This window comes from Panicum virgatum, chromosome 6K (genome assembly GCF_016808335.1).
Source record: "Panicum virgatum strain AP13 chromosome 6K, P.virgatum_v5, whole genome shotgun sequence".
In the NCBI taxonomy this organism is placed as follows: Eukaryota; Viridiplantae; Streptophyta; class Magnoliopsida; order Poales; family Poaceae; genus Panicum; species Panicum virgatum.
In genome coordinates, this window is record NC_053141.1 from 6,222,281 (window position 1) to 6,235,635 (window position 13,355).

The 13,355-nt window shown below is 53.7% G+C and overlaps 1 protein-coding gene, 1 long non-coding RNA gene and 1 pseudogene across 2 annotated transcripts; 1 reads left to right on the plus strand and 2 right to left on the minus strand.

Annotated features, from left to right (window-relative positions):
* Positions 1–2,439: 2,439 nt before the first annotated feature.
* LOC120713179 (reticuline oxidase-like) lies at positions 2,440–4,065 on the minus strand. Its single transcript, XM_039999185.1, has one exon. The coding sequence runs from the start codon at positions 4,063–4,065 to the stop codon at positions 2,440–2,442; it is 1,626 nt and encodes a 541-aa protein (XP_039855119.1).
* On the plus strand, positions 4,064–7,584 carry LOC120713180 (annotated as a pseudogene).
* Positions 7,585–10,915: 3,331 nt separating this feature from the next.
* On the minus strand, positions 10,916–12,122 carry LOC120711457. The gene is made up of 2 exons (XR_005690295.1): positions 11,663–12,122; positions 10,916–11,437 (listed from the first exon to the last, which is right to left on the minus strand). It is a non-coding gene; the product is annotated as an uncharacterized LOC120711457 (long non-coding RNA).
* Positions 12,123–13,355: the final 1,233 nt, after the last annotated feature.

Sequence of the window (13,355 nt, forward strand, 5' to 3'; positions counted from 1 at the left end):
ACAACTGAATCTGCTAGCAGAAAAAACAACGTCCAAGGTGCAAAGGTCCACGACCTAACAAAGGTGGCAAAGCATCCACCCGATCAACGAACTATGGCGGCAAAGCATCAGCCTGAAGCAAACTTCAACCAACGTGACGACGGCGGCAAAGCATCCGCCAGCGAAGAGAATCCGATGACCAAGCGCGACCCGGACGATGCAGATGAAATGAAGCGAAGGCAGTCGCAGAAGCAGGAGCTCTCCGAGGAGAGCAGATGACCGCCACCAGCAAAGCTTTCAAGACAACGCCTTCAGGAAGGAAACGACGCCACAGGCGCCGTCGTTGTCTGACCAAAATAGTCTAGGTTTTCACGCAGAAGGCAAGCTGGAGCGGGTGGAAAAGGCCGGAAGGATGACGCCTTCAAGAAGGTAAACGGCGCCAGAGGGCGTCGTCGTCATCGGTCCGCAAGCGGATCCAAAGCTTTCGCCATCACCCCTTTCCAACCCAAAGCCGACAGTCGAAAGAGCAAGCAGTGGCGCGGCCGCCACACCAAGGGGCCGGCGGTGGTGGCCACGGCCACACGGCCACTGAGAGCGGCAAGGACACGTCCCCATGGCCAGACGATGGTGGCCGCAGTCCTTGGCTGCCCAACAACACAGAGCAATGTCCCCACTGGCGGTCGCCAAGGACGGCCGCAAGTGCCCACCGAGGACGACCGCGAAGATGGCCAGCCGCCCCGGCCAGAGGAGACGACGCATCTCCGCCCACCGGGAAAGGCCGAGGCACGAGGGCCATGGCGGCGGTGGCAGCCGAGCACCGCAAGCCAGCCCCCGCACGGACAAACACGGCGCAGCACCACCGCGGCGCCCGCCGAGGATGGCCCACGGCGGTCAGATCCAGGATAGGGCGGCGCACGAGAGCGCAGGAGGCCCAGGGGCAGGCGACCAAGGCGCGGCCAGGGCCGGCCACGCGCGGGCACTACTACAGAACATGCCTTTGTTCCAAGCCATTTGTCCCGGCTGCCTTTGGGCCCGGGACAAAAGGTGGCTTTTGTCTCGTGTCCAACGGCTAGCCGGGCCAGCGGGGGGGGGGGGGGGGGGGGGGGAGGGGGACAGAGGTTTTTTGTCCTTGTTGGAGGCACCAACCAGGACAAAAGGACCCTCTTTTTGTCCCGATTGGTGGCTCCATCCAGGATAAAAGACCCAACCCTTTGGTCTCGATTGGTAACACCAACCCGGACTAAAGGTTAACCCTTTGTCCCGGTTGGTGGCACCAACCCGGACTAAAGGACCCTTTTGTCCCGGTTGGTGGCACCAACTCGGACAAAAGGCCCCTTCACGTGATAGTTCAAAAGGAAGTTATTCTTTACTAGTAACATGTACTACTTAGGTGAGTTGACAAGGAAGCCATGCGCCAGGCAATAGGTCTTGGGTTCGAATCCCGCAGGGCGCAAAAAATTTTTAGCGTGAGGGACATTTTGTCCCGGTTCTACCACCCGGGACAGAGCTTTTGTCCCGGTAGCCGAATCCCGGTTCCAAAACCGGGACAAATGGCCCTTTGGAACCGGGACAAATGGCCGGATCTGTAGTAGTGGGGAACACCCGCCGCCGAGGGCTACCACGCAACCGCGGGCGACGAACCCAGCCGTGCTGCACGCACCAGCACCTGCCCCCACACGCGCGGTGCCACCGCCGCAGGCAGCCCCATGCATGCGAGCCACGCCGAACCAAGATGGCAAACGGCCAGATCCGGCCCGAGGGGGGGGGGCGGATCTGGCCCTGGCAGCCGGCGGAGAGGCGTCGATGAGCAAATCGAGGTTTGGAGGTCGTGGGGAAGGAAGTGGGGGGAGGAGAGGGAGAGGAAGGCGAGCTGCGCCAACTTTGGCTCAGCCGCGGGCCGCCGCCAGTGTGGGACTGAGGGCGGCGGCGCGGATCGCCCCCCCCCCCCCAAGTCGATAGGAGAGCCACGCGGGGAGCCAGGCCTTCTTTTTCCAGGGTAGCACTACGATCTACGACTATGTCAACACTGTTTTCATAGGGCCCACCTATGGAGAAAAAAATTGCTCAATCACTTGGAAGCCTCCCTCGCGCAAGCTACAGCAGCTCATGAGCCGACTCGTCCGCACGCATCGTTTTTCAGTCTGACCAAAAATTCGGTTGCCACTATGTTGACGATTCGATTCGACGACCAACTCTTGGTTCGTTTTTTCCATACGCTGGAGGTGCCCTACCAGGCCGTTTTGAACCAGGACTCCAGGAGTGTGCATGTGTAGGAGACCTCCTGCCAGAAAATCGTAGAACTTGATCCCAGAAAAGCAGACACGCAAAGTTCAACAATTCTCTGAATCTTGTAGACCATTTACCATATAACAATAAAAACAAAAGATCCATTCATTGTTTTATTGCTAATAATAATAATTACATGAAAATTTGACGCTCTCTAGCTCCCGAGTCCCGACCCTAGTGCGAAGGAGGAATGCTCTGCGCATTGTTGAACACATTCCCGGGATCAATCTTGGACTTGGCCCTAACCAGCCGGTCGAAGTTGTGGAGGAAGTAGCGCCGCCCCCATGACGCCGCGTGGCTCACCGAGCTCGCCGACAATGGCCCGCCGGTCGCCGTCGTCCAGTTGTTGGTGCCCAGGTCCAGGTCCACGTAGTTCACATACGCGCTTCTAGGGTTCTTGGACACGAAGGGCGCCATGAACTCGTAGAACTCCCGGAGCCACCGCATGTACTCCCCCGACCGATCATTCTCCGACGCCTTCCAGTCGATCGCGTACTGGACGCTGTAGAGGAACCCGGCGCGGTGTGGGAATGGCGTCTCGCTGCTCCCGATCCGCGCCATGGCGGCGCCGTAGGGGTTGAGCTGGATGGACCCCTCCGTCGGCGCCGTCGTCATGTACCGGGCGACCCTGGCCATGTCCTCCTCGGAGAGCGCCGCCTGCACGTAGTCGGACTTGCGCTTGGCGTACTCCCCCACCCCGATCTGCCGGCCGGGGAGGTCGGCGACGGAGGAGAGTCCGGCGAACTTGGCCGCCGACTCGACCCAGCTCACCTCCGAGAGCTCCGACGCGGCGAGGCGGAGCTCCGGGTAGGCCTTGGTCAGCACGGAGAAGGCGAGGCGCTTGGGGCCGAGGACCTGGCCGGTGAATGACATGGTGAGGTTGCCGCCGCTCGCCGGCGCCGGCGTGAAGTATATCTTGGTGGAGATGTAGAACTCGTCGGGGAGGTGGGGCCCGACGAACTGCCACTTGTGGATCAGCCCGGCGATGAGGCCGGCCGGGCCGCGCCGGTCCATGTCGAACACGGTGACGATGGCGGGGACCGGGACGAGCCGGAGCTTCCACGAGGACACCACGCCCCAGCTTCCGCCGCCGCCGCCGCGGATGGCCCAGAACACGTCGGCGTCCATGGTGGCGCGGGTGAGGGCGCGGCCGCTGGCGTCGATCAGGGTCGCGTCCAGGACGTTGTCGACGGCGAGCCCGTGCTTCCTGGCCAGCAGCCCGAAGCCGCCGCCGGAGACGAAGCCGCCGAGGCCGATGGTGGAGCAGGTCCCGGCGGGGAACGCGAGGGTCCGGTTCGACTGCCACACCGCGTGGTAGAGCTCGCCGAGCGTCGCGCCGGACTCCGCCCAGACCGTGGTGGAGGCCGCGTCGACGCGGACGCGGTTCAGGTTGGCGAGGTCGATGACCACGAAGGGGACGTAGTTCTCGGAGGTGTAGGAGAGGCCCTCGTAGCTGTGGCCGCCGCTGCGGACGCGGATCGCCAGCGAGCTGCTGCGCGCGCAGAGGACGGCGCGCTGGAGCTCCCGCTGCGACGCCGGGAGCACGATGGCGGCCGGCTTGCCGACGCTGGGGACGTCGAAGCGGAGGTACCGGAGGGAGGAGTCGAGGATGGGCTTGAAGCTCTTGGACGCCGGGAGGGAGAAGTTCTTCACGCCGCTGGTGACGAGGCAGGACGCGATGTCGTGCGCCGGCCCCGGCGCCGGCGGGTGAGCTCCGGCGGCGCCTGCCGCCGCTGCGGTTGCGACGAGGCTCAGCGCAAGGGCCGCAGCGGCGGCGGCTACTACGGTGTGTATCGCCATTGCAGATTCCAGAAAAGGATGGAGCAGTGCAGAAGATGGTGGATACATGCATGGTTGTGTATTTGTAATGCCTTGGAGCGTGAAGAAATCTGCGTTGGGATTTACAGGTCGTTAATGCTAATTAATTTTGGCTTATATGTTTCCCAGCCCAAAGATTCTCAGGAAAGATATTAGGTCAGTCTCACCAATAGAGTTTTATGGAAGGTTTCATGACATTGAATATTATCAATTTTGCTGACATGACAAGTAGAGACAAGGATGAAGTTTCATAGAATGTGAGGAGAGTTTCATCACCATGAAACTCATCTAACACAGTTATCTAGTTTTCAGTTTAGGTAATTGTGCCTATGAAACTCCCACTGAGACTAGTCTTAATACCAAAATGCATTCAAGTTGGTGAACTGATGCCTTGGGTGAAATTTCACCTACACGTTTCCAGCATGCCTTGATCACAGAATTTAATTTATGCAAGCTGATAACTGTTTGCCTAAGAAAAGAAGAAATTACATGTGACTATCATGTCTAGGTGGCATTGGAAATGTCTATAATTTTAGGTGTTGTTGCAAGACGTTCCCCCACGCAAATAGCTAATAAGATTATTGTGGCTAGCGTATCCATGCCAAAGATTCACTGGAGATATCTAATATCCAATTTGCATTGTATCTGTTAGCCAGAATGTATATTCAAGTTGTAAAATTTATGTCTTGTCAAACTTCACCAGAACGTTTCCAAGATGCTTTTTTTTAGGGAAATTTGTCTGCAGGACATTGTGAAAGTGTGATTTTGTGTGCAACACATCACAAAATTGAATATTGTCTCAAACACACCGTGAATGTTTGATTTTGTCTGCAACACATCATAGCAATTATAATAATCATTTTCAGCTGAATGAAGATGTAAATAGACCATTTTGCCCCCGGGCCCACCTGCCATCCTCTACCTCTCCCCTCCTCCCGTCTACCCTTTTCTCTCATTCTCTTCCTCCTCGACCCTTCCCTCCTTCCTTTGGCTCCACGATCGCCGGTCGTCTCGCCCGTCACCAAAATTGGTTGCTGCAGCCTGTAGGTCGCCGGATCCGTCCCTCCCGCGGCCGAATCTGACTCGCCTTTGGCTGGATCTCGGCGTTCCTGGTCGCCACTGCCTTGGGGCCGCTGGTGGTGCCGCTCGCGCTGCAGCTGGACGGGCGGCTACTGCTGCGCGCCACGGACGCCATGCTCGCCGGCTTCAACAGCTTCCGGGGGCTCCTCTGCGCGCTGCACAACGCGAGCTCGCTCCTCTTGCTCATCCTGGCCAGCGGCGCCGTCTCCCGCGCCGCCGCGGCTGGGGGGCCGTGCGCCATGGAGGCCGGCGCGGACGCCGCCGGTGGCTTCGCGGCGTCCATCGCAATGCTGCAGCAGAGGATGGCGGAGGAGGCCGAGTCCGACGGCCCCGGCGCGCCACGGATCAGGATGTGCGAGTTCTGGTGCGCGCGCGCCGCCGTGGAGGCCGCGCGGGAGGAGGTGGAGCGCGCCGCCGCGGCGGGCCGCAAGAGCGAGGGCGGCATCGTCAAGGACAAAGTGGAGGAGCTCAAGGCGTAGCTGGACATGCTCCGCACCGGCATGGACAGCCTGGTGTGCCAGCTCGACGACTTCCTGGGGGCGAGCGCTCGCCGGTGCGCCTCCTGCACGGTGAGCGCGGCGTTGGGGCGGCACGCACGCAGCGCCCCCGCCGCAGCGGCCTCCAACTCGGGCCGCTCCAGGGACTCCCTGGAGGGCGCGACGCGGAGCGGGGCATTGGTGGAGGCGGCGATGGGCCGCGGCGGGGAGCGGGTCGGCGGCGGCGTGGGGCGGAGGCGGCTCGAACCGGCGGTGAGGGGCCATGGCGAGGAGCGGGTTGGTGGCGGCGCGGACGGCGTCGAGGGCAGCGGCAGGACACGAGGAGGAGGCAGCGCAGGGCCTAGGTGGAGGCGGCTCGGACCGGCGGCGAGGGGCCATGGCGAGGAGCGGGCGGTGGCGGTGCGGACTGCGTCGAGGGCCACGACGGGACGCGAGGAGGCGGGGGCGCAAGGCCTAGGCGGAGGCGGCTCGGACCGGCGGCGACGAGGGTGGAGGTGCAGCAGCGATAGAAGTTTTTTTTGAAAAAGGCAGCAATAGAAGTGAAGAAGAGGATGTCAAATGAGGGCAAAATGGTCCTTTTACCCAACCTCTCACTGCAAATAATTAGTTTATTCCATGCAGTGTGTTGTAGACCAAGTTGCACTTTGGTGATGTGGTGGAGACAAAATCGGCTTTGATGGTGTGTTCCGCACAAAACTGCATTTTGATGGTGTGCTGTGGACAAACTTTTCTTTTTTTATCATGAATTTAATAGCATACTGTGGGCACTGGAGAAGGCCTTATGTTTTGCCTCCCCAGCCACCCTCTGCTTCCCCACACAAATAGCTCGCTTCCTCGGCTCCAATGCGCTTTGTTTATTTGTTCGTGGAGACGTGTTTGAGTTTTTGAGTTTACTTGGCGGAGGCTAAATTTTATTTTTAGTGTAAAGCTCCATTCCATTGGACAGTTACTAAAATTAAAAAAATAGATAACTACACCAATCTATTTATTATTAAGAAAAAATAAAAATGTGCGCTCGAAACGGATAGATTTCCCATCATTGTTTTTTTTTCATTCAGGTAACTTTGTAGGTTATTAGTAGATTACGAATAGCACAAGCTACTTGTTTTTTAACGGTGACCGCCATTTGATCTTGCACTTGCAACCGAGTGATTTATTTCGAATGTGGAAACCATCGATGTTATTAAATGTCTAATCAAACCTAGCAGTCGCCATGGCGCCGATAAAGTTCTGATCGGACGATTAGTCACGACTAATTAATCGGGCGATACGTCCAACTAATAGGGGTTTTACCAAGCTGAAAGCAAACGTGACAACAGATGCGACGAAGCAGTACTGCTGTATCTTGCATGATACGTACGGTCGTTCGAGATCTAAAAAACACAGTTTCGGTCACTGCATTACCCCCCCCCTCGCTCCCCAGGGGCGACTCGGGTGGAGCCGCTCCCACCACCACGCCACCACCCTCCGCGCGCCCGCCCCCCACCTCGCCGTCGCCCGAGCGGCCGCCGGTGCCTGGACCCACCCCGCGCCATCCCTAAGCCCGGCGCTGCTGCCTCCTCCCCGTCACCGGCTCCTACCCCGGCGGCCGCCGTGCGCGCGCGGGTGGTAGCGCTCGGCGCCTGCGCGCGCCTGCGCGCGCCTGCACGCCGCTGCGGCGGAGGTCGAGCAGATCCACGCACTCCTCGTCAAGTATGGCGTCCCGCGGGCCGCCTCCGACGTCCACGCGTGCACCTCCCTGGTCCGCGCCTACGCGCGGTTCGGTCGCGTGCGTGACGCGCGGAAGGTGTTCGAAGGAATGCCGGACTGGACGGTGGTCTCCTGGAACGTCCTGCTGGATGCGCTCCGGCCCCCCGGCGGTGGCTGGTGCCACCGCCACGCTAATTCGAAGGGGCCTGCAACCGTCGGTCCTGTGCGCGGCTAGGCCCTCCACTCTTCCCCTCGCCGCCGGAGGCGAGCTGGTGGCTCCACCGCGGGGGCTCCGCACATCCTCCACGCCACCTCCGCTCCGGTCGTCTCCCTGCACACCGTGCATCCTCCGAGGATTGAGGATTGAGGTCTAGGCGAAAGCCTTTTTCCGCCTGTGCGGGCCGATGACGATGACGTTCTCGGGACGCCATCTTCCTTCTTGAAGGCGTCATCAAAGGGCCTCCTCTTCCTTGCGCCATTGCCACTGGTGACGATCGTTGCTCCATTGCCGTCTTCCACAAGTGTCCACTGTTGGTGCCTCTACTTCGTCGACGCTCTCCTTGTTGTTGGAGATACCATATCAAATGCCGGGCGTCGCCATTACCGGCCCTCCTTCCTTTGGGGCTTCCTCCCCCCGAAGGGCGTTGGATGGCGGTATGCGGCATTCAAATGTGCCCCCACTGGTATTACCATCAGCTCGAAGGGAGGTCGTCATTTCCTGTGACGTCTTGGTCAGGCTGCTCCTCCCCACCCTTAGCCCCCATTCTGTTGTCAAGCCCTCCCAGTTCGTTGGAGGGTGGTCACAGGACGGCGTAGCCGCGACCGATGTGGTGGTGGCACTTTGGCTATGGTGAACCTGGCAAGTAAGTATCTCGGCAGTGGCTTCCTCGGAAGACCACCACTCCCCCCTTCGTGTCTGCAACCATTTTACAAGCCTGTTGGTGTTCTTTTTGGATTCTGCTGTTGCTCCACAAGTACCAGATGCTGGCGCCTCTACTTCGTCGGTGCTCTCCTTGTTGAAGGGATATCAAAATCAAATGCCGGTCGTCACCTCTGCCGGCCTTCCCTCCTTTGGGGCTTCCTCCCCTCGAAGGGCGTTGGATGGCGGTATGCGGTGTCTGGATGTGCCTCATTTGGTAGTACCGTCAGCTTGAAGGGAGGTCGTCGTTTCCGGTGACATTTTGGTCAGGATGCCCCGCTTACCCTTAGCCCCCATTCGGTCGGTAAACCCTCCCAAATCGTTGGATTGTATCCACAGAGCGGCATAGCTGCGAGGGGTTTTGTGGTGGCACTTTGGTTGCGGTGAACCTGGCAAGCAAGTTGTTCGGCGCTGGTTCCATGGACGTTTGGTAGAATACATTTGGTGTACTCTTAAGCTGTATTAGAATTGTGATGTTTCCATGTAACCTCTCCTGTATTTTCTCTCTTTTCGGCCTAGCCGACCTCACGTTGTTCTCTCTCGGTTTGCCGAGATAATCTTTGTAAGCGTCATTGTAACAGCTCCGTCTCGGAGCTCTTTCGATCAATGAAATAGTAGGTGGGGATACCCCCGAATTTGTTCGGAAAAAAACACAGTTTCAGCAAACGTGACAACGGACGGATATATGGTGGTCAGTGGTCACTGACCAGCCCCGCACCTTGTCTTTTACGCTTGTCTTAGCTCGAGCGAAGATGACCAGCAGGTGTAGCTAGCAGCCACGGAATGCATGCGACCACGCTCGCTCATGCGAGTGTGCGGAATCCAATAACACCGTGTACGTAGAGGTGAAATTTGATCTAAATAATCTAAGAATCGGGTCCTAAAACAGCCAGACTCTATTCTTATACAATTTTAAAATAAAAAAATTTAAGATCCAAATTGAGCTGTAAAGTGATCAATAGGGCCAGGCCCATTACGACCCCTTACGTCTAGCTTGCTCCGGCCGGCCGCACAGATTAATCGTGACGAGCTACCGGCCGGCCGGAACACCACGGTTATAGTATTAATCACTTTGTTAATAATGCTCCTAATCAGCCGTTGCTCTCCCTGATCGGCCTCACCATTCACCATCCTTCTCCTCGATCGTCACCTGATCACTTCCCTCCCGTGTCCCGTCACCGACCCAGCATATTAATTAAGCCGTTAGTAACCCGTTGAAATCTAGCCTGCACCGGACCAGCGTATTTATCTTACCTTGGCTTGGGTTGGAAACAAAACTAGAAACTGTTAAAACTAGACCATGAACAGGGCGAGGCACCACCATCCAAAAGGGAAGAGAAGAAAAGCCAGCCAGTGTATCTCAATATATAATTAAGATGAAATCGCGAGGAGCAAAAGCAAAATGGAGGTCGACACAATGTGCACACGACAGGAGTCGTACAATAAGACATGGAAAAATTGCTCTAGAGCCTGGAGAGTTTGGTAGTCGTAGGATTGAGCAATGACAGCGTATAAAGAAGTAAAGATCTAATAGATGTGTAGTAATCTTTTGCACAGTAGTAAAATCACTGTACACGGCCGTTTACACCATTTACACTATGTGTAAATACTGCTACTTGTTGGGTAGCCATGCAAAATTGTTTCGGCAGTTTAAAAATTCATTTAAATGGCCGTTTATAGTATACCATGTTTTGCTAAACGATGAGTCATGTGACCAACTGTTCACCATTTAATGTTTAGGCTAAGATCGAGTAAAATAATCAATGGCCCTGTTTAGTTCCTCAAAAATTTTCTACAGTACCTGTCGCATCGAATCTTTGAACACATGTACATAGTCTAACTGATTAGCATGAGACGAATCTTTTAAGCCTAATTAATCAATAATTGGACATTAATTGTCAAATAACAATGGAAGTGCTATAGTGTCAAAATCAATATTTTTGTGACTAATCACCCTTATTGGTCAGCCGCTACCAATAAGGGCCACCGACTCGATTACCTTGACTACAACTCTAGTAGTCCGACTAATCATCGACTAACCACGATTAGTCGTTCGATTAGCGTGTGGACGACTAGTTTTATAGTGTGCAGCAACTTTTTGCCTAGATAATTTTTGGGCTAGTAATTTATTATTTCAGCAACAACAACTTGCCAAGCTGATTTTTTTTTGTGTTTGGATACTTCGGAGTTTTGATTGTGCAGCAATGTTTTTTCTGACGGTCAGTATATCTCCTCTATCTTGCTGTTGTTTTAGCTCTAGTCTAGTGCTCTTTTGATCTAATTCACAAATTAAAACTCATAAATTACAAAGTTAGTGACCATCTGAGTATCTGACCATCAACATTATATTAATATATACTTTAAATAACATACTATATGGAATATGGATACAATATGTATAGTAAAGATCCTAGAATATACAGGACGACTAGACTACGACTAGGACCGACTAATCGAGCTAATCGACGACTAATCACGACTAATCATCTTATCAGTGGTCTTACGACTAGGTTCGATAATACGATTTGAAAACATTGGTCAAAATCTAAACATTTTCGCGAACTAAACAAGGCCACAGTTCGTGTTCATCTCCTTTTCCCACTAGCCTTATGCCAGTGTTTACTGAAATCTGACACATCACAGGGCGTGCATGTCACCCTCTTCTCTAAAGATATATTACATGTTGCATTACACCGTACCTACTGTGATAAAACATTGAACAGGCCCTGCAAGCATAGTTCATCTAAAGGTAAGATGAAACTATTTCACATCCCACCTACTATTAGGATAACTTATCAGCATGGCACCGCCTGCAGTGCTCCACAACAGTCAGCTTAACTGTAGACGGAACTTTATCCTCGATGTATGTTCTAATAGCCGCAGCACCTCTACGGGATTCAATGAGAAAACCCTTACTCATGGGTATGCAGCTGCCGCCAGACATTTCAGTATCACACTTGGGATCACCATAAGTGGTGTCCAGTGTAAGGCAATCTAGTGACTTCGTGTTCTTGAGAATATAACATGTTAGCTCAACCAAGCCCTTAGCGGAGCTGAAACCTGTGATCTTCACACTCTTGAGGTGGTCATGGTGCTGTTCAGGTATCTGCCTCAGTTGTGATGAGCCTCCAAAAATAGATACACGATGATCCAAACTTTCCTGACATACCTGAGGGCAGAAGACATCATAAAATAGAATTAAAAATGGTTCCAACAAAGTGGCCAGATACTTTGCAGAACGGAATGAACAATGCCTTACATCCAACAACAAAGTCTCTAAGGAAGGAGAGCCATCAAGAAAAGAAACAAGAGAAAAATAATCATAGGATGGGTGAAGCATCCATTTCAGAAAAATAATTATAGGATACACGTAATTGGTCCTTCCTGCACTTACTTATGTGTAACTTGAGTAACCATTGGCATGTCCTCATCATCCTCCCCCTCTTGAAAAGGAGTCGTCCTCGACTCTTCTGATCCAAAGAATGTAGAGAGATCGGAGACATTGAAACTCGTACTAACACCATATGTACTTGGAAGATCAATCTCATATGCATTGTTATTGATCTTTCGAAGTACTTTGAAAGGGACCATCGACTCTAGGGCTGCAACTTGCTCTTGTGTTGTTCAGGAAAGCGATCCTTGCGTAAGTGCACCTAAACCAAGTCTCCTGGTTCAAACAACATCTTCTTGCGCCCTTTATTTGCACGCTGCTCGTACAGCTTGATCATCTTCTCAATGTTTACTCGAGCTCGATCATGAAGGTTCTTGACAAATTCAGCTTGCTTGCTTGCATCAAAGTTCACACGTTCCTGCATAGGCAAAGGCAAAAGATCGATGGGAGCAGTAGGTTTGAAACTGTTGACGCTCACTAATTATCATTTCTAGGCGTCAACTTAATCAGAAAATCATGAGAGTTTGCATTTCTTACACGTACTTATATTCAATAAAGTCCCTAAACAACACTTTACCTTCTAGAATATGCAAGTTGTATTTTTGAGCTAATATGCAGGTTGCAAGCACACTTTGGCCTAGCAGAAAATCACAGAAAATATCAGCGTACCGATTCAGGCTCAAATGGACCAAGTGTAGCACAAGAACCGAAACAAAACAAGTCAAGACAGGCCAACCCAGCGTGGATCAGACAAGGAGGCCCGGACAAGCCCAACCCCCAGCAGTTGGGGGCGGTTGGTGGCCAGGGCAGGACGGCCGACCTATAGGTCGGCCGACCAGGCCCATGGGCCCCACCACCTCAACTTTGCCATGTGGCGCCTCTCTGTTGCTCCTTTAGGTCGGTTTGCGGTGCTGCGGCCGCTGGCTCCCTCCTATAAATACAAGGGAGGGGGTAGAGAATGAGAACACACACACCACACTTCACTCACCTCTCAAGTTCCTTCTTGCATAGTCTTTAGGCTTAGTGGAGTTTAGACAGTTAATCTTTTGTTCTTAGAACTCTATCAACTGCTCTAGTATTCGTATGATTGCTCTAGTGTGATGTCTATCCATTCGGAGGGTGGGGGCTCCGTGCGGGACACTAGAGTATCCCTTACTAGTCTAGACATGGTGTCTAGATTAGCTAAGTGTTGCTGGATGTCAACTATACCCACGGTTTGTAGAGGTAGCCGGCAGGTGGTGACAGCCCTGTCCGAGCCTTTTAGTAATCCTCCACGTTCGGTATGGGGGGTAGGAGGTACATAAAGTCGCCGGGGTGTACGGGCCCCTCCCGTCGCTTTGATAGCGATCTTCTTGTTGTGTAGTTTAATCTCTGATGAGCTAACCAATGAGAAAGTATAGATATAGCTAGCCTAGTACAGCTGACTCGAGCTCTGACTTTTACCTTGCTCTCGGCCTAAAGCATATTTTATCTTTCTTTTATTTATTTATCCAAGAGGGTAGTTTGTGTGTGTGTCACACTACCTCCTACCATGTTATTATCTTACCCCTGTTTATGCATTAGAATATCCAATCTAGATAGAGTTCATCCACTAATCTATATATTCTCTCACTCACCACCTTCCCTGCGGAAATATAAATGACACCCCGGTATACTCCCGGGTAAAATGCTACATCGGTATTTCATGCGCTTGCGG

Excerpts from the sequence above, each read along its gene's own strand:
- LOC120713179 (XM_039999185.1), bottom strand. The coding sequence starts at position 4,065 with ATGGCGATACACACCGTAGTAGCCGCCGCCGCTGCGGCCCTTGCGCTG.